General features: G+C 46.2%; 1 protein-coding gene across 1 annotated transcript; it reads left to right on the plus strand.

Moving 5' to 3' along the window:
- ATP1A1 (ATPase Na+/K+ transporting subunit alpha 1) lies at positions 1 to 27064 on the plus strand. Its single transcript, XM_061454039.1, has 23 exons — positions 1 to 397; positions 7517 to 7621; positions 8875 to 8934; positions 9873 to 10076; positions 10432 to 10545; positions 11067 to 11201; positions 11395 to 11512; positions 13095 to 13363; positions 14372 to 14570; positions 15648 to 15757; positions 17203 to 17337; positions 17854 to 18046; positions 18490 to 18665; positions 19198 to 19334; positions 21167 to 21317; positions 21873 to 22041; positions 22651 to 22805; positions 23156 to 23279; positions 24042 to 24187; positions 24310 to 24440; positions 25006 to 25107; positions 26190 to 26281; positions 26724 to 27064. Exons 1-23 carry the CDS (start codon positions 386 to 388, stop codon positions 26750 to 26752), a joined length of 3066 nt encoding a protein of 1021 aa, XP_061310023.1. The 5' UTR covers positions 1 to 385; the 3' UTR covers positions 26753 to 27064.

Here is a 27064-nt window from a genome sequence, read left to right on the forward strand (position 1 = left end):
CGGTGACGGGCCCGCGGGCACCATACCCGCCCACAGCCCCGGCTCTCCGCCCCCTCCGCCACTCTGGTCCCGTCCCGTCCCCTCCCGGCCGCCTCGGAGGGGCGGACCGGAGCGGGGCGGGGCGGTGTGGAGGGGGTTCTTTATGCGGCGGGAAGCCGGCGGCTCTTGGAGCTGTGGGTGGCTGCGGCCACAGAGAGGAGCGAGCCGGGCAGGGAGAGAGGCGAAGAGAGGAGCCGAGGAGGAGAAACAAGGAGAAGAAGAAAACGAGCGGCGGCCGGGGTGCTGCTATTGTTCCGCACCTGCCGCCGGCCGGGACACGTGGCGCCGCCGCTGAGCCCCGCTCCTCGCCCGCAGTCGCTTGACCCGCACGCCGTTGCCCGGCACCATGGGCAGAGGGGTGAGCGGCGGGGCTGGGGGGGAAGCGCACGGCCGGGAGTGGGAAATTCAAGGAGCCGGACCATGGCCGTTCCCCGTTGCCCTCCGGCTGCGGCGGGCGCGGCTCCGCTTTGTCTGTGTCGGGGAAAGGGGGGGTGAGGGGGAGGCCACGTCGTGGCCGGGGCGGGCTGGTAAACGGTAACAGCCGTTAGAGGGCGTCGCCGGTGCTGCTGCCCCCGAGCAACGCGCCCCGGCGGCCGCCAGCCCGCCCGCCGCCTCCGGGAGAGGAAGTAACGGGCGGGGCGGGAGGCGCGCACGGCGGGCCTTGTTGCAGACATGGCCGCGGAGGGGGCCCGGTGCCGGTGAGCCCGGGTGGGGATGTGTGTGTATTGTGGGGGGGGTGCCGGTTCAAACCCGCCGCCTTCCCCATCGCCGAGGTCTCCCTCAGAGAGGCCTCTAGCCTCCCCGCCATGTGGGGCCCGTAGCCCCCGGGGCTGGTGTTATCTGATGCCCTTTTGGAGCCGAGAACGGCTGCTCCCTTGTCTCCCTAAGTACTTTAGACTTGTTGAGACGGGAGGGCCCGGGGGGGAAGGAGAGTTGTCAAGATTATTAGGGTTAATTTTCCTCTTGGTAGCAGTGAGGGGGTGATGGTGGTAGGAGGGTGGCGGTCGCCCCTGACTTTACTGTGCCTATACTGTTAATAGGGGTGGTAAAAGCCTCGCAGAAGGCCATGCCATGGTTTCTGCCCTGTACCAGCGTTGTTTCTATCTCGTAGCCCGCAAGGAAGAGTTCTTAATTCAGATCGTACCTTTTAACTACTGAAAAGTGAACGTGAAGGCTGTTGAACACAGGAGTGAAGACTTTCTGAAGTTGGATGTTGTGATCAAGCGCCTGTGTGTGGAGCAGAAACATCTCTTGGGTTGCTCCAGTTTTATTTTGTTTTCAGAAAGTAAAGACCAGTTTCTGGATTTTACTGTTTGGATGTTTGCTTTTTCCCCTCCACTCAAACACTTCCCTGTGTATCCTGTATAGTTGGAGGGTATAGACTTTTGTTTACTTTTGGTTTAGACTCATTCCTGGAAAATTCCCAGATTTTTCCGCTCCTCCAGGAGAGGGTGAACCACGCAGGGCCTTGAGATGCAGAGGTGGCAGCCTCATCCCTGCCTGCAGGTGTTCTGTGCTTCCCAAGCACTGTTCAAACATTGGCTTGGCTTTGCATTGTCCTCATCGAGGTGGTACAGCAGGCGGCAATGTTGACATAACTGCCAGAATAGTAGGGGACCTGCAAGAACATGGCTGAAGGGACAGTTACTTGGAAAAGGGAATTGTGAGGATTGTGAGGAGGGAGTGGGGTGGGCTTTGGGGATGTGTTTGTGTGTATTTTTTTTCCTCAGTGAAGTTCTTTTGATGCCTGGCAGCCCAGCGTGATGTAGTTCAGTCTGGTGGGCAACAGGTAGTGTGCACAGTAAGAGGTCGTCTAAAAGATAAAACACCGAGGGAGGATTTGGTGGTGCAGCAGTCTTCTGGATGCACTAAATTGTCAAAGAAGCCTTGGAGTTACATGTGTATGTATAAGTGCAGTGCAGAAGGTTTTGGGGGTTTTGCATTGCTTTGGCTGCACTAATAGGAGATACAAATGGCTTCTGATCCAGAAGACTGTTAGCTGTGTCTCTTCCATTTCAGCTTTTGTAGGTTGCATGGATAATAAAGCAGCATTTGGCCTGAAACTAAAGTGCCAGCAAGAGGAATAATTCCACAGTGTACAGCTACCTCAGGCTTTCTTACAGCAAGTCACAAGATTTAGCAGTGAGAATGCATGTGGGTAATTGGGGACCCCCTGAAAAATGGAGATGTGAGAGAGCAAGGCTTGTGAAAAAGGCAGTGTGTAGCTGCAACCCTGTACAGCATGTGTCTGCTCAGAGTTGGGGTGCCTGGAAAGAAAACCTCCCTTCTGCGGGAGCCCGGGCTGGAAGAGAAAGTAGGAGCGTTGAGTGTGAGAGAACAAGTTCCTTGCCTCTGAGCCTGTGAGGAGAAGCCGAGCGGGGTGTCTGTTTTACTTTAAATGGTAACGGGACAGGGGGAGGGCTGTGAGCTGCCCAGCTATGTTGTTCAGCCCAAAAAGCAGATTATCCAAGGGGGTGTGTGTAGTGGAGGAAAGCAGACGGGATTTCATTTCGGCTCAGGGCTGCCTGGAAGCTGTCTGCAGGCAGCAGTGTGTTTTACTCCATCTCCCTGGCTGCACAGGCATAGCCATAGTCGTTAGCGGGTGCTTTGAGTTGCCTCTGGGTTTCACTGCTAATGCTTGAACCCCAGTTAAGGTTTTTGCCTGTCAGAAACTAGGGAAGGATTATTGCATAATGGACCAACTGAGGAGAAATGTTACTCATCAAAGAAGTGCTTATCTGGTGCAGTTAAGAAATCTGAATAAATTACTCTTCCACCACCTTTCTCATTCCAACTTTGTATCGCTATGGCTAGAGGATATGCATTTGCTAAGGAAAACCTTGGGCCTAGTCAGCCCATGTTTTTTGCTAAGTGTGGTGTAATGGGATGAAGGGTTTCTAGCAAGTGGTCTGTCCCCGTGGATTATCACACAACCTGGTGGGATCCTGACCTGCTGAAAAGTGCAGAAGCTTGTGCTTCACCCAGGCCTTTGCAAGGGGAAACTGAAGTCACCAGCTCCTATAGAGAACTGTGTCCAGGCCACTCATCTTCATGTGTTTGACAACCCCTACAGATGTCTAGTTCTATGGAAAGGTGTACTAATGTTCCAGGCAAAGAAGTGTGGGAGATGACACTCTGTAGCTGGCACAGCATTGAAAAGCCAGGAAGGGCTGCTCAGCTGCACAGTTTGGTGGCATTTGGAAAGCAGGCTCTGCAGCTGGGTCTTCAGGCAGCTTCTGTGAGAAGTAGAGATGTTTGTCCTAATATCCAGAGAAGACTTAAGGTGTGTGGATGCTCCTGGTTTTATCCTAATGATGAAAGCACTTGCAAGGTTTAGATACCTTGTGTTGGGAGGTAAATTTGTCCTTCCATAATTTGAGAAGTGGCACTGTGTGCACAATGAGCAATTACTAGCTGTTGAGTAAAAGCTGCTTTGTACTGGCCTAGATGCTGGTCAGTTGATGCAGTTGATTAGACTTCTGATTAAAGATAGGAGATTGAATGCAGCTCTTGGGAGGGAGTAAGAAGGATCCAGAGAAGGTATTCACATCCCTTGCTAGGATTATATAGGGTCACAGAGTGGTATTTCCAATCCAGTAGGCATAGTCCGTATCATGACTCATCTGGTTAATATATTTACTGAAGACTGTCTCATGAGGCAGCAGGACAGTAACTTTTCTGTTTTCTCTGCACAGTTTATAATGACTTAAGTACTAGAACAGACCAGGCCTCCAGAGACGGTGTAATTTGTTTTGGCTCTTGCTTGACGTTTCTTCTTAGATTAGGTGATGTTAGAATAGTGTACTTCTGAGGCTGATTTGCACCCCTCCCTGGTGCAAATGGTTTCCTGGTCAATCAGACCTTGTTGATGAGAACATCAGCCACCAATGGCTCAATTAGTCCAGAGTGGAAAAGCATAAGGTGTATCGGACAGATAATAGGATTTTCCAGGAGCTGTACGAAACTTCTTACACTGGTATGTACAAATGTAGTGGTTAACCCCGGGGGGGGGGGGGGAAGCACCCCAAAGCTATGTTTTTTCTGTGGCATTTGATGAGTCAGAGTTCCTAGGCCAAGTCAAGTAACAGGGGTGACATTTCTGATGAGACAGGCCTTCCTTTGTATTCAGGCCATGTGATTATTTCTCAGCAAGATGTGGGTCTGGAGTACCGTAAACCTTCTTCACATTGTATGGCAGGAAAAGGAGGGAGAGGGCAGGGAAATCCTACAGTGGTGAGGGGTGGGATGACCCCCTCCTCCCCTGGCAGCCCAGCCAGCACTAGCCTTTTGTTGAACGGTTGGGCTCATCTTGCTAGAAGAGACACAAAGGGCCTGAAGGCACAGAAAAGGGGCAGGACTTTGAGGGATGTGTCAAGTTCAGATCTGAATGATGAAGCAGGAAGTTTCATACTTTGTGTGAAATGATTGTATGGCAAGAGCTGCAACCAATGCTACTGACTTACGTTTTGTGTAAGGGTGAGATGCAGTACTAAAGCAACAGAAGGGAGGAACTCTGAGCTCCAGAAGATGGATTCCATTAAGGCTCAATTACTTGGGTGCTTAAAGAAACAAGTAACTCTGCTTTCTGTCCAGGCTGCAGCTGATCGCTGGGGGTTTTGCTCGAGTTTGGTTTTTTTTTATTTATTTTTTTTTAAGCAAATCATGCTTAAACAAGAGCGGTGAACCTTTTCATGCTTACCCACTTGTCATTTGTCTCTGTAGCTGAACGATCTAAATGCCTGCCAGCCTGTAAGCTGGGTAAGTTTCAAAGAACCAGGAGGCTTTTTGGTCACCAGGAAGAGCTTGCCAAGCTTTTCTTGGGGGAAGGGGGTGAAACTGAAGGTGATGGACTGTTACTCAAGGCATCGGCTCCTTCACTTTCGTTAGAAATCATTTATTGCCTCGTGCAGTAGTCAAGAAGCATGTATTACATGCAGGACTGTGTTTGGACTTGTCTGCTAGAGCTCTAGCAGAAATCAGGAGTTGTTTCCTTTGGAGACTGAATGAGAGAAATGCCTCATGGTAACTGTTTTTGACTTGCCCCATGGCAAATTTTTGTGATGCTGGCATGCAAGTATCCTGATGATTTAAGTTCTCTGGCTTTCACTTCTTTTTTTAATGAAGTGAAATGGGAGTTTTGGTGCAGGAAAGAGAATGTAAGGAATGCTGACAGTCTGTAGTTCTGTGTCCTTTTCCTGGATGAGAGGAGGCAAACTTCTCAGCTCCACTTATTCAGAACTTGTTCCATTGCACAGCTCTATAGCTGTATGCAAGGCTGCAGGGGATGCCAAGCCTGCTTTTACTGAACAGGGCAAGAGAGGGCTTCTGTGCATGTGAAATGTAGGACTGTGGCTGCAGTGGTGTGCACAGAACTTTCTCAGAACAATAAAAATCCTCTTCCTGATGTAACTGACAGCTGTTTTTAGAAAAGTCGTGGGGTTTTGTTTTTTTTTTCTTCTGTTTTCCCTTTAGTGTCACTTGTGGTTTTGGTTTCTACTTCTCTTGGAGTAAATAATAAAGCTTTCCCATGTTTGCTGCTCAACAGGACAGTTCTTGCATCCTAACAACGGTTTCTGTGTCCAGATAGCTCAGGAATCCAGTTTGTGATTTGAGGTGCTCATGCAGAGATCAAGCAAGGCGATGCCTTTGAAACCTGTCCTTAATCGTGTTAACAGTTTGACTCTGGTGCCACTAACTGCTGTTTGATCTCAAAAGACTTCTTGCGGAGCTCATTGGGTGAAAATCTCATCATGTTAAACTTGGCAGGGATGTGGTAGGTCCCACACAGAATGGAAGGGAAAAGTTGCCATTGGAGGCTTGCAAGAGGCTGGAAATGTATGGAGTACTTGATGAGGGAACTGCACTGCAAGGCTGTGGTGGTGCCTGGTTTTGGTACCTTCCAGGGTGTTCAGTTTAGGGTGTCTTGCAGTTCAGGGTTATTTCTGCCTGTAATTCTGTACTTTTTCATCTTTTAAGTGATGTTTATATGTGCTATGTCACAGTTTGTCCTTAGGTGCTTGTTTACCCCATCATTACAAGATCTAACTCTCTGCGTGATTTCACGCAGAATTAACCACAACAGGAGTGAATGAAAATCCATCTGAATAAAGAAGCTTTAAGCAAATCATCTGCTCTGTGAAGAGTAAGCAAGATTGAGCCCAGGCTGGATTTGCAGAAGTGTACTATGGCTTTGTATGCCATTCTCAATGGTCAAACTGCCATAAATTGAAAGCAGATTTCTGTTGTGTAACCAGCCAGCTAGAGTGCCAAACTGAAAAAGAAAGTGTTGGAACTGATCCCCCAGATTCGAGCCATCGGACATACCACTTTTTATTTATCTTCAGTTGATAGGCTGCAACCTGCTAGAGGATGTGGAAGATTGAGAGGGGGGGAAGAGTTAAAGCCTTGAAGGGAACGTACTTGTGCACCCGAGTCTTGGTTTCTTCTGCTCCTTCAGCTTGAGCTGGGGCTTGTGCATAAAGACTGACTGAATAGCATGTAGCTTGCTTTCTTCCCTGCTGTACTTGCACAATGTCTGGGTTTAATCTGTCAGGGATGCTGTTCAGCAGACTTGTCTGCTCACTAGCTTGTGGGGTTTTTTTCTTTTATTTATTGAAGTGGCTTATCTTTCATGGAGTCATAGAATTCTTTAGGTTGGAAAAGACCTTTAAGACCATAGAGTCCAACCATTACCCCAGCGCTGCCCAGTCCACCATTAAACCATGTCATTAAGGGCCACATCTACATGTCTCTTGCATATCTCCAGGGATGGTGACTCCACCACTGCCCTGGGACTTGACAACTCTTTTGGCTAAGAAGTTTTTCCTGATCTTCAGTCTAAACCTCCCCTGGTGTAATTTGGGGCAGTTTCTCTTGTCCTGTCACTTGTTACATGGGAGAAGAGATCAGCCACCTCTTGGCTCCATTCTCCTTTCAGGCAGTTGTAGAAAGCAATAAGGTCCCCCCTGAGCTTTCTCTTTTCCAGCCTAAACCTCCCAGGTCCCTCAGCCCTTCCTCATCACACTTGTGCTCCAGACCCTTCACCAGCTCCATTGTCCTTCTCTGGCCCCGCTTCAGCACCTCAGTGTCTCTCCTGTAGTGAAGGGCCCAGAACTGAACCCAGTATTTGAGGTGCAGGCCTCACCAGTACTGAGTGTATGCTCAGTCCCCTCATCTGGATCATCAGTAATACTGAGCCCTGGGGAGCATCACTTGTGACCAACCGCCAACTGGGTTTAACTCTATTCACCACCACTCTTTGGACTTGGCTGTTTAACCATTTTTTTACCCACTGAAGAGTTTAAGCACCTGTTTCTCCAGGAGGATGCTGTGAGAAACAGTGTCAAAGGCTTTAGTAAAGTCTAGCTATAGACAACTTTAATAATCCATAATAGTTTTGTCTGCCTGTCAGTATTGTGTGTATGGTTAGTGGTACTGCTGTAGAGGCTGTTTCTAATGGTATTGTCTTCTCTTTCAGGCTGGAAGAGACAAGTATGAGCCCACTGCTACGTCAGAGCATGGCTCGAAGAAAAAGGGGAAGAAGGAGAGGGACATGGATGAGCTTAAAAAGGAAGTCTCAATGGTAAGAGTGTAGGGCATGGAAAGAGCAGCTTTAAGAATGTTCACTTCCCCCAAAGCCCTGTGCCTAATGTGACTGGTGTGCCGATAACATGGTGTGACTGAAAGCACTGATATCCCTTCTTGTCCCTGCTGTCTCCAAGCCAGTCATGCTGCAAATGTTTTAGCATCAAGACAGGTACATAGTAGGCCCTGAAACATCACTCCTCAAAAGGCACTTGACACAGAACCCAAGTCTCTGCTTGCCTTGTTACCCATAGCACAGTCTAGCTGCATTTCCTTACCCAGGCAAGCACTGTCTGGATAGCAGTGGTGCAGGCTTTATTGTGCTGTCATGTGAGTAAGACTGCTGTTTTCATTCCAGCTGATTGGAGTCTGTACAGCTCCATTTACTGCTGGCCTCTGCTTAGACCTCGGTATTATTCCTTCTAATCATGTTTGAGGCTGTTAGGAGTCTCCCGTCCCCATCTGTGAATGTTGGATGATGCTGTACATCTGTCTGTGAGTGTCATCCAGCTTAGATATGATCTCCTTGAAAGATGATGCAGGTTTTGTTTCTGTGCTGTGGTTTTGATTCTGGACTTTCATGTTTTTGGACCCTCTCTTAGGGTCTTTTAGGGAAAGAGAAATCTAAAGCTTGCTTGGAGGTGCGATTGTGCCCAGTAGCAATGCCAACTTAAAGCGTCTGCTCCCTCTAGTAGAACCTCTTCAGTGAGGCACTGCTCTGCACCAACATGATCCAACTGTGAAAAGGAGCCTCTTTGTGAGAAGAAACACTGCTTAAGCTGGCAGCATTACTTAAAAATGTGTGAAACTACAGCGTTAATATTCTGTACATTCTGACTTTCCCCCCCAACTCCTTTCCTTCCTGCCCCCAATCCAAAAAAACAACCCAACCAAACAAAAACTCCACCAGAAAGAAAGCCTAAACCAAAGAAAAACCAACAAAACCCACTGAGGCTTCACAGAATCTTCTGGGAGTATAAAGGCAGCACTGAGATATAGTCAGTTTGTTTGAAAAGCCATCATGTCATTCCCAAATAACCACAAGGATGCTTACGATGGGACCGCTTTGAGTTGCAGAATGAGATAGAGATTCTCTTCACAGAGAAGATGTGTTAGGGTCCTGCTCTCTCATCAGACTGTTACAAATGGGAAACCTGGGGTGGAGTGTGGAATTGCTGAGTTCTTGCTTATCAACCTGCAGGGACTGTGATCTCTTCTCCCCCTAACCCCAGCCATTTTCTTATCTTTCAGGATGATCACAAACTGAGCCTTGATGAACTTCATCGTAAATATGGAACAGACTTGAGTCGGGTAGGTAGACTTTATTTTCCCTCCGTCCTTCCCTGATCTGAAAAGGAGCAGTCTCAGTTCAGAGCACTTCACAAAGGGAGATCTGGGTGGTCTGCATTTTTTTGTTTAATCTCCCCTCCTCCAGTTGAGTTTCCCAGGCTTTAGGAGAACTGTTGAGCTCACAAATAATTCTCTTCATCCTCCCACTGTAGAACCTGGCTGCAATAATTTAGTGACTTTATTTGAATTATTCCAAGGTCAAGTTGATTTTTTGGATTTATGTTGGGCTTTTTTCCTGAGGAGTTTGTAGGCAAATGTTTGTTCAGTTGCAGATGTAGTCTAGTGAGCTAGCACATACCTACAGACTTAATGGTGGCTAGTAGCAGTTAAAATATTACCCTTTTGTAGTAAGAGATGTGCAAATGGCCTAACTAGCCTCAAAGTCCGGTACAAAAGTACTGCAGTGGCTTTGCACCTTGGCTGTTGTTTGCTTTGCTAATGCATTTTTTTTTTTTTGCATGGTCATGTATAGCAACAAGCCTGCTCTTTATAACATCAGATTTGCTTATTTCTGTCAAAGACCTTGGCTTCTGAAAGCTGAACTTCCTGGAAAGCTAATCCGAAGTGTCATCATCTTTATGGCCCCCAGCTTTCACTTGTTCCATAATTTCATAGAATGGGCTGTTCCTCAGATCTCAAGGTCTGCGGCTGTAGCCTTCTTGTCCTGCCCTTCTTCAGTGTTTGTAGTGCTATGGCTCCTCCAGCAGAATTCAACATACTGTAGCTCCTCTTCTTGAAGAGAATTGCTCCTGCACTTGTGTTGCAGAGCCCTGGCTTTTGTGGAGATCTCCATTACCTCTTAGCATCTCCTTGTTGCTGTGGTAGAACAGGAACAAACTCGGAGCTACTTTCCCCAGTTGGTCTTGCCATGATCCTTATAAAGGGAACCTTTCTTGTAGGGTTTAACTTCTGCACGTGCAGCTGAGATTTTGGCTCGTGATGGCCCAAATGCCCTCACACCCCCACCCACTACTCCGGAATGGGTAAAGTTCTGTCGGCAGCTCTTTGGAGGATTCTCACTCCTGTTGTGGATTGGTGCTATCCTCTGTTTTCTGGCTTACGGCATACAAAGTGTGATGGAGGAAGAGCCCAACAATGATAATGTAAGTAAAAATGTCTGGTTTACCTCAAAGGCATGCTCAGCAGCCTCTTTGGCTCAAAGCAGATTAACTTCCTTTAAGCATTCAGTCCAGAAGCTTTTCCCATAACCAGGGGAAATTCAGTGTGTGAGCTTAACATGCCTTGGAATGCTTCCACATAATGAAATGAACAGCCAGCTTCCTCTGTGTTGTGTTAACACTAGCTTGTGGACAGCCTTTGTGTACAAAATGTACAGAGACTGCAAGTACCTCCATGCTTTCTAATGGGGCACTCAAATACCAAGCCGAATACCATTTATCTGGACAAACTGTCTCTCAGGCAGATCATCCTCTGACTCACTTTCGCTGTTCCTTGTAGCTGTACCTAGGTGTTGTGTTGGCAGCTGTGGTTATCATTACTGGCTGTTTCTCTTATTACCAAGAAGCAAAAAGTTCCAAGATTATGGAGTCCTTCAAGAACATGGTGCCTCAGGTATGGAATACCTCATTTCTTTGAGATCTGCCAAGCTGTAGTGTGCTCAAGGTTATTAACTGTTTTAAATGTTGACTTCAGCTGCAAAACGCCTGGCTATTAGTGTGGGTTACTAGCTCTTAATTTTGAAGGGTCTGTGAAACTCCTTCCTCTTTATGCTCTAAGTAACAACTCTAATATGCCAGGGTACTCTTGGGTTCCACCAGCTTACTAACATTCATAGGACACTTTATCTATTGTCTGGGGAGTTCATTAACTGGTGTGATAAGTACTAAAACTCAGATTCCTTCACAAACAGTCTGTATCATAACTATCTTATTGTCACCTTGGCAACAAGGGACTTTAATATCAAGAAAACAAAAATAGCTGTTTTCCTTAAGTAACATGCATATTGGAGATAAATGTCTTGCTACAAGTAGAAACCTCTTAGAGCCATAGCAGAACTATTTTAAGATACTCATCTTTTGATCCCCTTCTTAAGAGTTTTGTTTGACATAGGTTGTTTCTTCACTGTCTTTCAGCAAGCTCTTGTAGTCAGAAATGGTGAGAAGATGAGCATAAATGCTGAAGGTGTTGTAGTTGGAGATCTAGTGGAGGTAAAAGGAGGAGACAGAATCCCAGCTGACCTTCGGATCATATCTGCACATGGTTGCAAGGTACAGCAGTGACAGACTCTGAAAGCTTCATTAAGAAGGATGATGAATTGTTCTGGTTTCAAAGAATGTCTCCTATGCTATCAGTGGGTGATGGAGTGGAAGAGAAGGGGGGAGAGTGACTAGTATTTTACTTGCTTGCATTGCTGAAATCATCAGCCTGCTTGTGTATGACAAAGTATTCCCTTCCATGTAGGTGGATAACTCCTCACTCACTGGTGAATCAGAACCTCAGACCAGGTCTCCAGACTTTTCCCATGAAAACCCACTGGAGACTAGGAATATTGCCTTCTTTTCCACCAACTGTGTGGAAGGTATGTGACTGTCCTACTTTCTTTGAAGTGTCAACAATGCTAGTGATTGAACTGCAAAGATAAGCAATGCAGATGGTCTGAGTTCAGTTGGTAGCATGCTCCTACCATGCAGGAGCAGGCTGGAAGTTCCTAGCAAAGGTTTTGTCTATTCCAACTGCAATAATGTTTAATGGCCCAAGAAGACTCCACAGCACTGTTCTTTTCTGCTCAGACACACACAGCTATGTAGTGTGTTTTTGAGCATGACTGCCTTACTACAGCAGCATTAAAGTGCAATAATGATATCTTATGATGGATAATGTAATACAAAGCACAATGGTTAAGTAGAGCTGTAAGGAATACTATAGCTGCTGTAGAAAGTAGGAAATTCAAACATCCCTGGCAGAACTTCCCGTTGCAGCTGAGTATGATGGTAAGCAGTCTTTGTGCCGAAGCCCAGAGCATCTTTTCCATTTCCACAGGGTGTCAAGCTGTGACTGTTCAGTGATGGTGCAGAGTTCTGTCAGGAGAGGACTCCTATTGTGTCATCTCCTGACAGATTCTCACCAGCAGACTGTTTTCTGCTTTTTTTTGACCTGTCTTGGTTTAAACCCCCACTTTTCCCCTTCCTGCTCCCCAGAGGGATGGGGGGAAGAACTGAAAGAGTGTAAACCCCATGGGTTGAGATAATAGTCCAATGACTAAAGCATAATACAAAACTACTACTACTGCTAATAATAATAATGATAAAGGAAATAACAAGGGGAGAGAATACAAAACTAAAAATGGAAGGGGGGAAAAATCCCAAGAAACACAAGTGGTGCCCAGTACAATTGCTCACCACCTGCTGACCAATACCCAGCCCAACCTGAGCAGCGATCTGGGCCTTCTGGGTGACTCACTCCAGTTTCTATACTGGGCATGACGCGCTGTGCTATGGAATACCAATTTGGCTAGTTTGGGTCAGTTGTCCTGTCTCTGCTCCCCACTGGCTTCCCGTGCCTCCTCCTCATTGGCAGAGCATGAGACTGAAAAGCCCTTGATGGGGCAAGCGCTACTGAGCAACAACTAAAACATTGGTGTGTTATCAGCATTGTTCTCAGGCTGAAATTGAAAACACAGCACTGCACCAGCTCCTAGGAAGGAGAAAAATAACTGCTACAGCTGAACCCAGGACACTAACCCTCAAAGAAAAAAACCAAACCAACAATACAAAAACAACCCAGCCAAACTGAAGGATATTCTTAATCTTTCTCAAAAGCCTTGGGGAGAGAAAATGGGCCCTCTCCTAAAGGAGGGAAGAGGATATCATCTACTTGAAGATATCTTCTAATTCCCTGCAATTGGCACTTGATTTTCTGGCATGGAAGGGAGAGAGCTTACAGCTCGACCAGTCATATGAGAATCCTGTGCAGCACTCACTTCCACGTATTTCTCGTTCTGCTAGAGATTAAGAAATGCTGCAGTGGGAGACTTTGGCTGCTGTAACGCCTACCTGCAGAATCTTGGGCAAAGCTTGCTAAACTCTAGGACAGGCTGAACAAATTCAGTTTAGTGTGTTTTGGGAAGGGTTTTTGTTTTCTAACACCTCTCTTTTGTCTAGGCACTGCCCGTGGTATTGTCATTAGCACTGGGGATCGCACTGTGATGGGCCGTATTGCCAGTCTGGCTTCTGGACTGGAAGGGGGCAAAACTCCAATTGCCATGGAGATTGAGCACTTTATCCACCTCATCACTGGAGTGGCTGTGTTTTTGGGTGTCTCTTTCTTCATTCTTTCACTCATCCTCGAGTACACATGGCTGGAAGCTGTGATCTTCCTCATTGGGATCATTGTTGCCAATGTCCCTGAGGGGCTGCTTGCAACTGTCACGGTGAGTGAAGCTGAGAAAAAAAGCTTGAATGAGTTACATATATGGCTTATGAGGAGGTGGAGTGCTTTATGCTCAGTGTGCATTCAGAGGTAAACACTAAACTAATAGAAGGTACTTTGTGGTGAGTGTGTAGTGTTGGGCTTTCTGAACTCGATGTATTCAGACTAGCTGCCTCAATCAATGTCAAGTTCTGCAGCTCTTTATCTAACAAAGATGGGTCCCTAAGCTAGACCTGCACAGAGGCTTGGCTTTGTAGAACTGAAATGAGCAAGACTGGTAGTTCTGGACTTGTCTTTTCTGTGCAAAAAGGGGCTTTCCTGTTACAACTGTGTCTACACCCACATGCACACCAGCCCCTCCAACGCTGAAGGGCTGGTGGAGCATCCTGCAAGCTTTGCTCTAGCCTCAGCTCTTGATCTGGGGTCTGGCAGAGGTTCTTGTAAATTTGGTTTCCCAAAGACATAGTGTGAGAGACCATAGTGAGAATATCTAGGTGTGCTCAGCTGTGGAGGAGGTTGACAGGGCTGGAGGCTTCCATGCAGCCTGAGGAAACAGAGCAGCAACTGAAGTAGGGAATGAACAGTTGGGAGCTAGAACCAGATAAGAGCCTCTGGCAAGAAAGGGTAACTGGGGCTGCTCATTTCTTACACCAGTAAGTTGCAGCCCTATCACTAAAGCTATTTTGGGCCTTCTCATATGTGGTCTCCCTCCATCTATTTTGAGAATTCCTATGATTAGGGAGCTGCAACTTTAACTAAAATGTTACTCCAGGGCATGTTATTTGCTTCCGAATGCCCTGAAAAGATGGAAACTAAATCCTTGTGAGTCCTTCTGGAAAATGTCATTTAAGCCTAGCAGCTAGGCCTAAATGCTGATGTTTATTTTGCACTGGCAGGGTGAGCATGGAATTAGGGAATTGCTGCAGGCCCATAAGCAGTTTATCATTCCCTGCCCACAGTGGGTTGGGTAGCACAGTCACATCTAACCTGTCTTCTTCCTTGTCTCCAGGTATGTTTGACACTAACAGCCAAGCGGATGGCTCGTAAGAACTGCTTGGTGAAGAACCTGGAGGCTGTGGAAACCCTGGGCTCCACATCCACTATTTGCTCTGACAAAACAGGCACCCTGACACAGAACCGTATGACTGTTGCACACATGTGGTTTGACAATCAGATTCATGAGGCTGATACTACAGAGAACCAGAGTGGTAAGAACATCTCTTTGTGCTTGAGGCGTTTCCCTGGGGCTTCTTGTACACCTGTACTTCTAAGAGCCCATGTTTCTAGCTGTCCAGTCCAAGTGAAGTTCACACTGCAAGGATTTCAAACGTATGATCTACAATGATTAAAAGACTTAAGGTGACACAGAGAAAGCTTGCATTTTTCCACAGTTCTGTTTAATCCCTAAACTCCACATAGGCTGCTTTTGCTCAGAGTTACTCCACTGGAATTTGAGTCTCTTGAATGTTCAGTCCTTTGTTTGTCCTGTGTGTAGAAATGTTTGCTGTTCTGTACTTCAGAGTAGCTGATTATTTTTGCCAAAATATATCTGATGAAGTTGCCCCACCTTAAGTCTTGCTGCAAGTGTGGACAGCAGAGGTGTTGACCCTGGTAATAAATTGACGTGGACGTAGATGGGGAATTTCCCATGTTGAAATAGATGGCTGCCCTTAAACAAGGGTTTTCCCAAAACATCCTGGTTGTGTTTGCAGAGCAGTAGCAATGAATGTAAGACTTCTGCGGGAAGTTTCTTCTAGGTATTGATAAGAATCTGAAATCTCAGTGTCCTGTGCAATTGAGAGAGGTATTTACCTCTCCAGAACGGTTCAGTACAACCAAATTTGCTGTTCAGTTCATCTCCCTTGAAGCCAACCTAAGGGTCAGTGTGAGAAAAGCAGGATCTTTCTTTAAGGATTGTTCCTTTGGGAGCTGTTTCTTCCAGTTCCTGGGTGATGGATAAAGTGAGGCAACATGGAGGCTCTCAATAGGCCTTTCTGAAAGAATGTTATCTGTCCAAAATTCTTTGGCTTTGTCAGCATGGGTGCTGCTGGGTGCTGCTGTTAGTGGAAACTTGAAAGCAAAGGTGTTCTCTACACTGTTGCCATTCCACCCTCTGGTCTTAAAACGATCAACTGCTCATCAAGTACCTGGGAAGGGAGGAGGTTTGAAAGAGATATAGTGTGCTAATGGGCTCTAAGTGTTCCTAAGGCTTCTTGCTCTTAAAACTGTGGGATTTCAGGCTTATTTTTTGAGGGGTGTGCTTTTTGACATTCTTTTGCTTTCAGGTGCTTCCTTTGACAAGAGCTCAGCTACTTGGAGTGCTTTGTCCAGAATTGCGGGTCTCTGCAACCGTGCTGTGTTTCAGGCCAACCAGGAAAATATACCAATTCTTAAGGTGAGTTCCTAAAAGAAACATAAGTCCTGTTCCCTACCACTGCCCTCCCATAATGGTAATGAGATTGCATCCTGTGGGTGACAGGAACCTGCAAGTAGAGGTATCTGCCACTCTTAGTCTTTATTGCAGTTTGGTACTGTTGTAGGAGATGGGACTGGGAGGATACATTTCCCACAGCAGACTCTGGACATCCACTAACAGTCTGTGTGGGAGGTCAGATGCTTCAGACAGGTCTAGGAAAGACAAAAAAGCTTCCCTAGGCATTTCACAGTGTCTGGCTGTTCCAACAGTCTCTATCTCTGGCATTTGTACACTTAAAAGCTGCAAACATCCAGTTCTGGGAGCTCATAGTAGTAGACACCAGAGCTGGGAGGGCAGCAGTCATGAGAGACTGTCTTTAGCCAGTCTGTTCTCACTGGCAAGTCTTGACTTTTTTTAAGCTTTGCTGGTTCAGCACTGGTGCAAGTGCCAGCAGAACATCAGTTCACATTCCTGCTTCTGAACTGTGACACAGCCAGGGCTGAAATTAACTGAATGGTGCTTATCTGTCAAATACTAGTCACGTTGCTTAGTAAACTTCCCAGGGGTGTTCTGGTACTCTGGTAATAGAAATGATGGAACAAACTATTTTTCCCTAGCACTCCTCTGACTGTAACCTCAGATCATGTTCTTTAGACCTAAGATGAAGAGCTGGAGTTCTTCCCATCTAAGGAAGACTTGGGAGGGGGGAGCTTTGAAAAGCCTTTAGATACCAAAAAGCAATAGAAAAATGGGAAGAAAAGGGAGGAAGGAGGGGAAACAAAAAACCCACAAAAACAAAACCCAACCAGAAAACGCCCTCCCCCAAAAAAAACAAATTCTCTTGGATGGAGAGACCAGAAGGGCAAGAAATACTTAGTTTAAAATGCAGCAAAGACAACTCAAGCAGGACACACAGATCTCAAGGGCTGAGAACCCCCATCTACAATCTCTATCAGTGCCAACCTAATGGGACAAGAGATAGGGACAGATTAAATCTTCCCTGCTAGAGGCTCACTAAACTGATCTTGTGTTAGGGTGGGAGAGCACATGCAAGTGTTTGTATGCATGTCATCAGTCTTCATGTCACATTTGCTGTTCTTCGTTGCAAGGAATGTACATAGTTAAAGTTTACCCTCCAGCTCTATTTCTCTGGCTGCATCTGGTTATCTGACTTTCTCTGCCCTTTTAAAGGGCTGCTTGCCTTTGGGCACCACAAGACTGCTGCTGTCTCAGAGTAGGAGGCCTGGCATTCTGAAATGCAGTATTTGTCACTAGGTAATAGAATTATTTATTCACTCTCATATTGTGTTACGTAGAAGCTGAGATGAATACACCTGAGATGAATACATGTTTCTTTAAAAATATCTGATCATCTGTGGTGAGTCTGCTGGGATGTACGCATTGACAGTTGTTTCTTTCCCCAGAGAGCAGTGGCAGGAGATGCCTCTGAGTCTGCACTTCTAAAATGCATTGAGTTGTGCTGTGGTTCTGTCAAGGAGATGAGAGATAGGTATCCCAAAGTGGTGGAAATACCATTTAACTCTACCAACAAGTACCAGGTAAGCATGTGCACTTAAGGGAGAGCTGCTTTGTGAAGCACTGATGTAAATTTGTATGCAGTGTGCCTCAAAACTTTTTGGCACTAAAATCTTGTCTAGCCATTACATGCTTGTAGACCATACAGTTAAGAGGTTCTGGAGCTGCCTCGACACTAAGGTGTCAGCTGCTGAGAAAGGACCAGACATGTTTCCAACCTGTGCAGCAGTAGTGCACAGAGAATGGAAGAACTCAAATCTTGGAGTAGGAATGAACTGCTTGAAAATAACCTTAAAAGGTAGAGCTTGGATACAAAAAAAGTCATTGCAACATCTGTGGTTATATATGTTAATGTTAAAGAATACATAGGAATTTTCCTTAGTTGTTGAACCTATTTAAGGTGCAGGTAAATGGGAACTAGAGCAGAATATCACAAACTGTCCTGAGCTGCTGTAACGGGCAACACATTGAGTGATGGAGATTACTTTTGACTTTTGCAGTACATGTCTATAACACCAGTTTTATTTCTTCCACCCTAGCTGTCTATCCACAAAAATGCAAACCCATCAGAATCCCGTTACTTGCTGGTGATGAAGGGAGCTCCAGAGAGGATCTTGGATCGCTGCAGCACCATTCTTATTCATGGCAAAGAGCAACCACTGGATGAGGAAATGAAAGATGCTTTTCAGAATGCCTACCTTGAATTGGGAGGCCTTGGGGAGAGAGTGTTAGGTAAGGAAATGCAAGCTTAAATTGAAAAGATCTGTCCCTTGTGCTCCTGTGCAAAGTCCCCATAGATTTACTGGAGGGTTGTACTCTGTTCCCGCAGTGTAACCATAGCGTTCAGTCAAGGTCGCTTCAATGCGTATAGGAACAGTTCTGCTTCAGCCTTTAATCTAAAAGGGAGCCTGCAGGGTCTTATCTTGCCCAGCAGCTGAGTCCCCTAGATCAAAATGAAGCAAAGCATATGGGGCCACATGGATTTGCTCCACTGCATGTGAACCAAGCTGTGCCTGGGCACCTAGCAACACCTATTAGTTATCAGAACATGAGTGTGACTCCTGCCTCAGTACCCCTGTTGTTATTGTGCAGCTGTTTGCAGAAGCAATAAGCATTTGCTCTCTTTGCCTCCTGATGCGTAGGAACAGAGTAAACATGGATTTGATGTGTTACAGGATTCTGTCACCTGGCTCTGCCTGACGATCAGTTCCCTGAAGGCTTCCAGTTTGACACAGACGAACTGAACTTCCCTGTAGACAAACTCTGCTTTGTAGGACTGATGTCTATGATTGACCCTCCTCGTGCTGCTGTGCCAGATGCTGTTGGCAAATGCAGAAGTGCTGGGATCAAGGTAGTTTATTCCTGGGTTGACAATAACTTTGCTCTATGCCTGTGGATATAAATGGCTTTGCTTACTCTCCGTGTTGCTGTAGAGTGAGTGAAGTATTGGTCAGGATTTAACTACTACTAATTGAGGCTTCATTTCTGAGTTAAATACAAATGATTGTATGTTAATGGACTGAAAATAGAGTTGGACTCCAAACTGACAGGTGCTGATGACGTGGTGTCCCAAAGCAAGCATGTGATTTGGCTCGAGTGTGTTCTGCATGTCCCCTAGCACTGACTGAGATGAGAGTGCGAAGCACAGGCTGGAAATAGAACTGAATCTGACTTAGGAATTAACAATTTTCTTTGTCTTCCATCCACCTCAATCCCCTGCATACTGGTAACAGATCACTACCTGTACCTCAGGCTTGCTCTGTGCCAAGGCTTACTTGTAGAACAAAAGCCACGTGGCCTTTCTGATCTCAAGGGACCTGCCTTTGAGCAGTGTTGCTCTGCATTACAGGCACGGCTTTCACAGCAGTCTATTTGCATTTCAGGTTATCATGGTTACTGGAGACCATCCCATCACAGCCAAAGCCATTGCCAAGGGTGTTGGCATCATCTCTGAGGGCAATGAAACCGTAGAAGATATTGCTGCTCGACTCAACATTCCTGTCAGCCAGGTCAACCCCAGGTACTGACTGGTGGGGAGGGCCAGAGCTGTTTGAAGAATTAAGCATTTCCTCTCTGCTTGCCTTGGATAATGCCTCAGCACCTCTCCCTAGACATGAAAACTTAGCATCTGCTTAGCCTACCATGTTGTGGCTCTTCAGTGTGTATCATGGGTTAGGTTATATGAAGAATGCACAAGGCTGTCCTAAGTGTGCATGTCTCTTGTAAATGGGAAGTAGGTAGAAGTAAGGACTGTACAGAAAGCTGGCAGTTTCTTCCATTGTTTCCCTGCCCCATAGCTGCCTGTCCTGATGGTCTGTCCCTCCACTGGGGGAAGGAAACAACTGGCTGAGTGAAGTCTTTTTCCCCTGAGCTGAGCATTTGCCCTGCCTGGTTCATGTCATGGCACAAGCACCATGTACTAGCCTAATGTAGCAGACAGGAAAAAGTATCCAAAGTGGCACAGGGGAGGGGGTTGGCTGTTTTGGGACTTTTTGAGCAATGATGCTGCAGGGCCTGAAATTGTGTCCTCCTGGGATTCCAGATCTTTCAGTAGAGGGTAGGTTTAGTTTTGCCATCAGACATGTACTTAGTCAAGCTTATTTGGTGAGGTAACGTACAGGTAATGGGAAAACTCTGGTAAAAAGAAAATGAATTTGTTTATAGTCACAATCCAGACTGAATGAGCTACTGAAAGTAAATTGTTTAACTGTTTTATATTGTTCAGAGAAAAGAGTTGCAATGCCTCTTAAACTTGATCACTCAAAGCCCAGTTCTGTCCCTCTTGCTCTCAAACTCTCTTCTGGGTCTGATTGCAGGTGGTCAAAGGGAGCAGGACTAGGACTGGGCAGGGTAATTGACACTAGTCAGTAGCTACAAGCAGAATAAACGTGAAAATGGAATCCCTTCCTCACAGGGGTTAATGTTAGCCCTCCTAGCCTAGTGCAGAACTGAGGCATCCTCAGAAAATGTGCTTTGGCATAAGCAGGCTGTTTGCAGAATGGCTGGGCTGTCTGCATTGCTTAGTTTGACCCAGCCTGTGTTTGGCCTGGAGGGTAGCCATGTAGTTTATGAACTGTGAATAGACACCCTGTAGAATGAAATTGCTTCGGAAGATGAGTATTGTGGCTGAATTCTACTTGCTTCTCAAGGGTAACTTCACAACCTAGCAGTGCAGGCTGAGGGTCACTGGGCTGTGTGACTGAGCAGGTCAGCAGCTGGCTATAAGGGTGGGGAAGGAATTTCCCAGTCGAATGATGTAATGAGCTGTGTGAAGAGTCTTCTAGACCTATAAGGGATGGTATGTTGGGTTAGAGAGGTGGTATTTTGCCGTAGCATGCAGGGTACCAAACCAGTCTAAATATAACCCTGCATGCTTTTGTTGAAGAGTGTGAAATAGTCTGAAGTAATACAGTGTGAGCTCTCTGTGAAGAGCCACATGTAGATCATCAGTCTGTTGCAAAAAGGATTGCCTGCAGAAGACCACAGCATCTCTTGTGATGTTGGAAGCCAACAGCCTGAGCCAGGGACTCTTCTCTTGCAGAGAGGCTGAGCTGTGGAAACAACTAGTCTGTGCCTTGATTCATTTTAAAAAGCCATACAGAGAATTAGTCTCTCTATGAGTCTCTGGGGCTCTTTGTCTGTTGCTTGGCACTGTCTTTTTCTTTGTGTTCCTCATGTACCTTTTAAACTTGGATCATCAAACTTATGTGCAGAGCCTGCCTGGATTAGTATTTAGCACAGCAGGAACCAGTCTCTTCCTAGAGCACTGAAAAGCTGTAGTAGGCAAATACAGCTAATGAGAAACTTAGTTTAACTTGTGAAGTAAAACATCATACTGTCTCTTAATTGCAGGGATGCCAAAGCTTGTGTTGTTCATGGCACAGATTTGAAGGACATGAGTAGTGAGCAACTGGATGACATCCTGACTCATCATACAGAAATTGTCTTTGCCAGGACATCTCCTCAGCAGAAGCTTATCATTGTGGAAGGCTGCCAGCGCCAGGTAAAGAGAGGGAGTCCAAGGATTTCATATGGCAGAATTCCCAGATGTATATATATGTATGTATATGTGTGTATATATAAAAAAACTCCTAAGCAGTGCTGCCTTCTGATGTCTCAGGACTTAGTCCTCTGAGTGCTATCAGGTAAAGGGCCAGACTGAGATCTCAGTCTGTCAGCAGCCACCAGCTGCTGATGTCAGGCTGCTCTACAATACATAAGGGTCTTTCAGGAAAGTATCTTAATTTTGTACTGAGGCTTTCTTCTGATCCTAGAATGTTGAACATTTGATTCCTAAATGCTTTGGAGGCACTTGGGAGAGGAGGATTTGACATGTTTATATATTGTCCAGCATCTCTGTTAACCATGCTGCTCTCCAAGCCTGATCAGAATGGGGAAAAAGGGTGAGGGAGGACAAGGAGAAATTGAGGTCTTCCAACAAAGTGGAAGTAGTTTTTTTTGTGCTTCATCACCTGAAAGACAGGAGAAAGCTTTTCTGCCTGAAATATGTTACATGATGATTTCATTTCAGTCTTTCTATCCCTCTCCTTGTGGTTAGGGTGCCATTGTAGCAGTCACAGGTGATGGTGTGAATGATTCCCCAGCCCTGAAGAAGGCTGACATTGGTGTTGCTATGGGTATTTCTGGCTCAGATGTCTCCAAGCAGGCTGCTGACATGATTCTGCTGGATGATAACTTTGCCTCCATTGTCACTGGGGTTGAAGAAGGTGAGTTTATAACGTGGTGGCAAAGTGGCATAATCCAGCAGTGTTACTGATGCCCTGTGGAACAGAGGTTTCTGGAGGGTTCTCATGTTTTTTGAGCTTATCTCCACAGCAAGTGTTTTCAAGGAGGGCTTTCCTCCTCCCTTCAGAAGTCTTCTCCCTTTGCATGGGACCAGCACAAGCCTTTGAGATGGGTAGCTGGAGGAAGCAGCTGAGTAACAAAGCTACTTTGTCCTTTTCCCTATCACGTGAGCCTAGAGTCATCTTTGCCAGCTGAGTCTGACACATTTCCCTCCCTGATGGAGCAATAGCTCTCAAACAGGAGCAGAACAGAGGGTGCTTACAGGGGTTCTTAATGATCCTCAGAGCCCAGGGCTTAATACCCTGCTGCTGTGTGCAGTGAACCCTGATTGCTGTGCCCAGAATCGTTACTCTGTATAGGTGATGCTGTGCATGGAGCACAGTCTCACCTGTACATGCAGGGAACCCCTTCAGGTTGCTGCGCTAGCATTTTGCTTTTCAGTGTTAATACTGAAGCTGCCCATGTGCTACTTGGCTGCCTTCTGCTGATAACTAAGAGTTATGTTAGTTGTTGTCTCTTCCTTGACCCAGGGCGTCTGATCTTTGATAACCTGAAGAAGTCTATTGCTTACACCCTGACCAGTAACATTCCTGAAATCACGCCGTTCCTGATCTTCATCATTGCAAACATACCCCTTCCACTGGGAACAGTCACAATCCTCTGCATTGACTTGGGCACTGACATGGTGAATGTTGTCTTTTTCTCTTGAGAAGAAATGTGGGTGTTCTTGGGGTACCCTAAAGAAAGAACCAGGTGGAAGGAAAATGCTTAAATAGAGTTTTCTCTAGTGTTCTGATTTAAAATAAGTACCATTTGATACTCCCTGTCTTCTAGCTCTCTGAGTCTGAGAGGACTGAGGGCCCTTCAGTTCCATGTAAGGGCAAACTGGGAATGGGGAGGAGGAGAAGGCCTTCCTGAATGCTACAGCTATGGTTTTCAGACAGTGCTGTTTCTCAGACGGAACATATGGTGCAGGGAAGGCTATATGCAGTGGATATTGGAACTGTTCTAACAGCAGTCCTACTACCTCCAAAGGTCCCTGCTATTTCCCTGGCATATGAGCAAGCAGAAAGTGACATCATGAAGAGGCAGCCTAGAAATCCCAAAACAGACAAGCTGGTGAATGAGCGGCTGATCAGCATGGCCTATGGGCAGATTGGTAAGCTGGTCTGTTTTCTCTGGTGGTAGCAGGGGTTATACACCACCCTAACTCAGTGATTGTTCCAGCTACCTTGGTAGGGTTGAGGTTTGGGATATGTGAGCCAGAACCTTGGGCTGTTAAGAACTTGCTGTGATTCTGCCCCATGCCACATAGCGGTGGCTTGCGCAGCTTGATCCACTGAATCGCTTTCACAGTAACGTTGTTTAATTGCATAGTGCTGTAAAGGAACTGGCTGACAACCAGCTCTCCTCTGGTTCAGACTTGTTCAGCAAGAACATAGATCCCATTGTTAGTTTAATTAGAAGTAAAGGATTCTCTCCAGCGTATCCCTAAACACACAGTATTAGGAGCCTTGATTAAAGGCAGCTACAGAGACGTGCCCAGTTTGCAGGACAGGAGCTCATGCTTAATTGCAGCAGACCTTGGGAACCTTCTTGACTGTATTTTGCAAGGGTTGGGGGTGGGCAAGGCTTAATGAGAATACAAAGAGTGTTTTATCTTGTGTCCTTGAGTACTGTGCCGTCACAGTACAGGGCAGAACAGAAGTAACTCTGTACGAAGTTGGGAGGAGAAGCTGCTCAGCAAGAGGGATGCAGCTGAGTTTGATGTTAGCAGGAGCTATTTGTATAGCTGTTGCCTGGGAGACCGAGCCCCACAAGGAGCAATTTTTGAGGTGTTTGGGGTCTCATGGAGACTGCTTTCCATTGTAATTGCACTGCACAGTAGCTTCATCAGTCTTATCCTTTCTTACCTGTTCAGGTATGATCCAGGCCCTTGGGGGTTTCTTCACCTATTTTGTAATCATGGCAGAGAATGGGTTCTGGCCTTATGGCTTGCTAGGGATCAGAGTTCAGTGGGATGACCGATGGATTAATGATGTGGAAGACAGCTACGGGCAGCAGTGGGTAAGTTTTGAGGCACAGCTTAGAGCCTGCGAGCCAAAATACTAATGCCTGCTAAACTTAGTGTAAGTTCCAGAGAGCAAAGGCAGTGTGTTTGAACCAATGCTCTCCGCTTTGCTTCCTAGACCTACGAACAGAGGAAAATAGTGGAGTTCACTTGCCATACAGCCTTCTTTGTCAGCATTGTGGTTGTGCAGTGGGCAGACTTGATCATTTGTAAGACCCGAAGAAACTCCGTCTTCCAGCAGGGAATGAAGTAAGTCAGGCTGTCCAAGGAGGATGTATTCTCCAGCACACAGTATTCTGGTTCTTCATCCCAGCAGTGTTTGGGCATTTTGGCATAAGTCTTCAACAATCTGGTGCCTTGGTAGTGGGTAAAAGAGGGAGTGGGGCTCTCTTTCTTGCCATACCTTCCATGGTTGAGGCAAAGTGAAATGACTTCTTCTGGCATTGTCTGTGGGAGCTAGCCCACCTCAAAGGACAGTGATACGGTCCATTACACAGTCTTGTGGGGCAGCTGAGCATCTGATGGATCAAGAGATCTGGTGGCATGAACCTCAGCCTCCTTCTGATTTGTGGTGAAAGTTACTGCTGGTTAGTTGCTGACTTAGCTGTGATCTGGAATATCTTTTTCTGGAGCATAGAAGACCTTTGCAACAGCTGTGCCATCAGCTTTAATGGCCTGGTACTCCCCATCTGGTGGATTTCTGGGCTAGACCAGAATATCTATTTCTGTTCACTACCATGTAAAAACTAGATGTTTTTTTAGGATATCAGCTGGAAAAGTACTTTGTCTCTGACTGCTTTCCTGTTTCTACTAGGAACAAGATCTTAATATTTGGTCTCTTTGAGGAGACTGCTCTGGCTGCCTTCCTCTCTTACTGCCCTGGCATGGATGTTGCTCTAAGGATGTACCCTCTCAAGTAAGTTTCATCATGCTTTTTGTGCAGCAGGCAGTACCACTGAACAGCAGTGCTTGGATGGGGAGATGGATAAAAGTGGTTATGAGCTTGTGAAGCATGAAAACCTAGTTTTAACCCAGAAGAGCTCAGGCTGGAGGGTACAAGTGATCCTTTGCTGTAGTGTGGCACACCAGGGGTTTGATATTCTGTACTGCTTATGGAATGTTTATAGGGAGCCTGCAGTTCAGTGCCCCAGTTAAAGCAGCACAACCTCAGTTGTACCACTGTGCTCTAGTGCAGCTGCTGTTATACTTACATGGTGGTATTTTTATGGGTAGGGGACTGCATCTCTAAAGACAGTTGAATTGCTCTAAAACACAGGCCAGGTGACTCTTTACTAACTGATGATGATGGTGTCTTGTGCCTTTTTCTGTCCCTCATAGAAATAGTACTAGTAACGGAGTCTCTGGGAAGATGCTGCATAGTGCAGATGACCGGCTTTCGTAACAGTGGGAAGGGTGCCAACATCTTAAGCATTGCTCAACAGTATTGCAACATTTCATGACAGGGTTTAGTTTCAAACTATGAACAGGCCCTCTAGCTTCTGTGCCATGAAATTTTCATGGCAAAAAGATCCTGGTACACCTTGTGTCCCATTCAGAAGTGTCATCTAGAATTTGGTTCTGAAGTGCTGCCCTTTGCCCAGTGCCTGCAGCAGCTAGATGTTAGCACATGTAAATCATAAGGGAAACGAGTGCAGGTCAAGTGAGCAGGGCTGTGGGCACAAAGGTTATGTGTACTTGGAGGAAATGCTGCTAGATTAATAGGTAGGGAGGTGCTGGTACAGAGAAGCACAAAGGTGCTGTGACGCACCTCATGTTGGAATTAATAGCCAAATAGTGGATTAACCTATTGCAGCAGAAAACTTGGTGGTAATTCTTGGCTTGGAGGGTTCTCAGCTGAACCACAGCTTTGTGGTTGCTGGTGCACTGGCAGGCAGGGACCTGCCAGCCTTCCTGCACTCCTGTGCCATGAAGTCAGAGCTCTGCTAGGCACAGAGCATCTTTGCTGCCTGCATTCTTACTGTCTTCTCTCCCAAACAGGCCAACCTGGTGGTTCTGTGCTTTCCCGTACTCCCTCCTCATATTCCTGTATGATGAAATCAGAAAGCTCATCATCAGACGCAACCCTGGTGGTAAGAACATGATGCTAATTGTGTGTTTCCTTCCCTGCCTCCTCAGGCTGCTGAGCTCTGTAGAAGCTCTGACAGTGCTCAGGGACCCCTAGTGCAGACACTGTGCAGTGCTGTGTTTTCCCTTCCTCAACACTAATAGTGCAGTTAGTTCAAATTAAGGACGTGTTGTTCCTCTCCCTTCATTCTTGTGCAGCATATGAACGTACCAGTGCACTGACATAGATGGAAAAGACTGATAATGCTTTGGGTAATTCTAGACAGACGGAACAGGGCCTGAAAGCTTCAGCACATCAGCAATTGGGCAAGACTTTTCCATTGTGATGGGTCACTTACTAGTTCAGGTGCTACACTGCAAGTCTGCAGAGCCTAAAGGGACCTCTCATGAGCCTCCTAATTACTCTGCTTTAGGACTAACTCTGTTTTCTCCCTTCTTTTCTCTTAGGTTGGGTGGAAAAAGAGACCTACTACTAAAAAGCGCCTGTAAACCATTCTACGCACAGCCCATGCCACCTCTCCACCACCTCCCCTGTGTGTGTACTTCATCTTTGCAAGCGCAGAACTGTGCTTGGGCAGGAGTGAGCTGAAACTAAAGGAAATCTGAAGAAACATGGACTGGAGGAGAAAGCAATGGAGGAGGTTGGGGTGGGGGGAGTGTCTGACCATCAGTCCATGGGGATGAGAGTTTGAGTAGTTTTATGTGCCTTTTTGTTTTTGTAAAAGGAAACCGAAGATTTTATATGTGGATTTTTACAAATAAAGATGGATTATAAGAGGATGCCCCCA

This window comes from Pezoporus flaviventris, unplaced genomic scaffold, assembly GCF_033815535.1.
Source record: "Pezoporus flaviventris isolate CSIRO_AGI_PZ_B2104156 unplaced genomic scaffold, CSIRO_AGI_Pfla_v1 ptg000015l, whole genome shotgun sequence".
Lineage (NCBI taxonomy): Eukaryota > Metazoa > Chordata > Aves > Psittaciformes > Psittacidae > Pezoporus > Pezoporus flaviventris.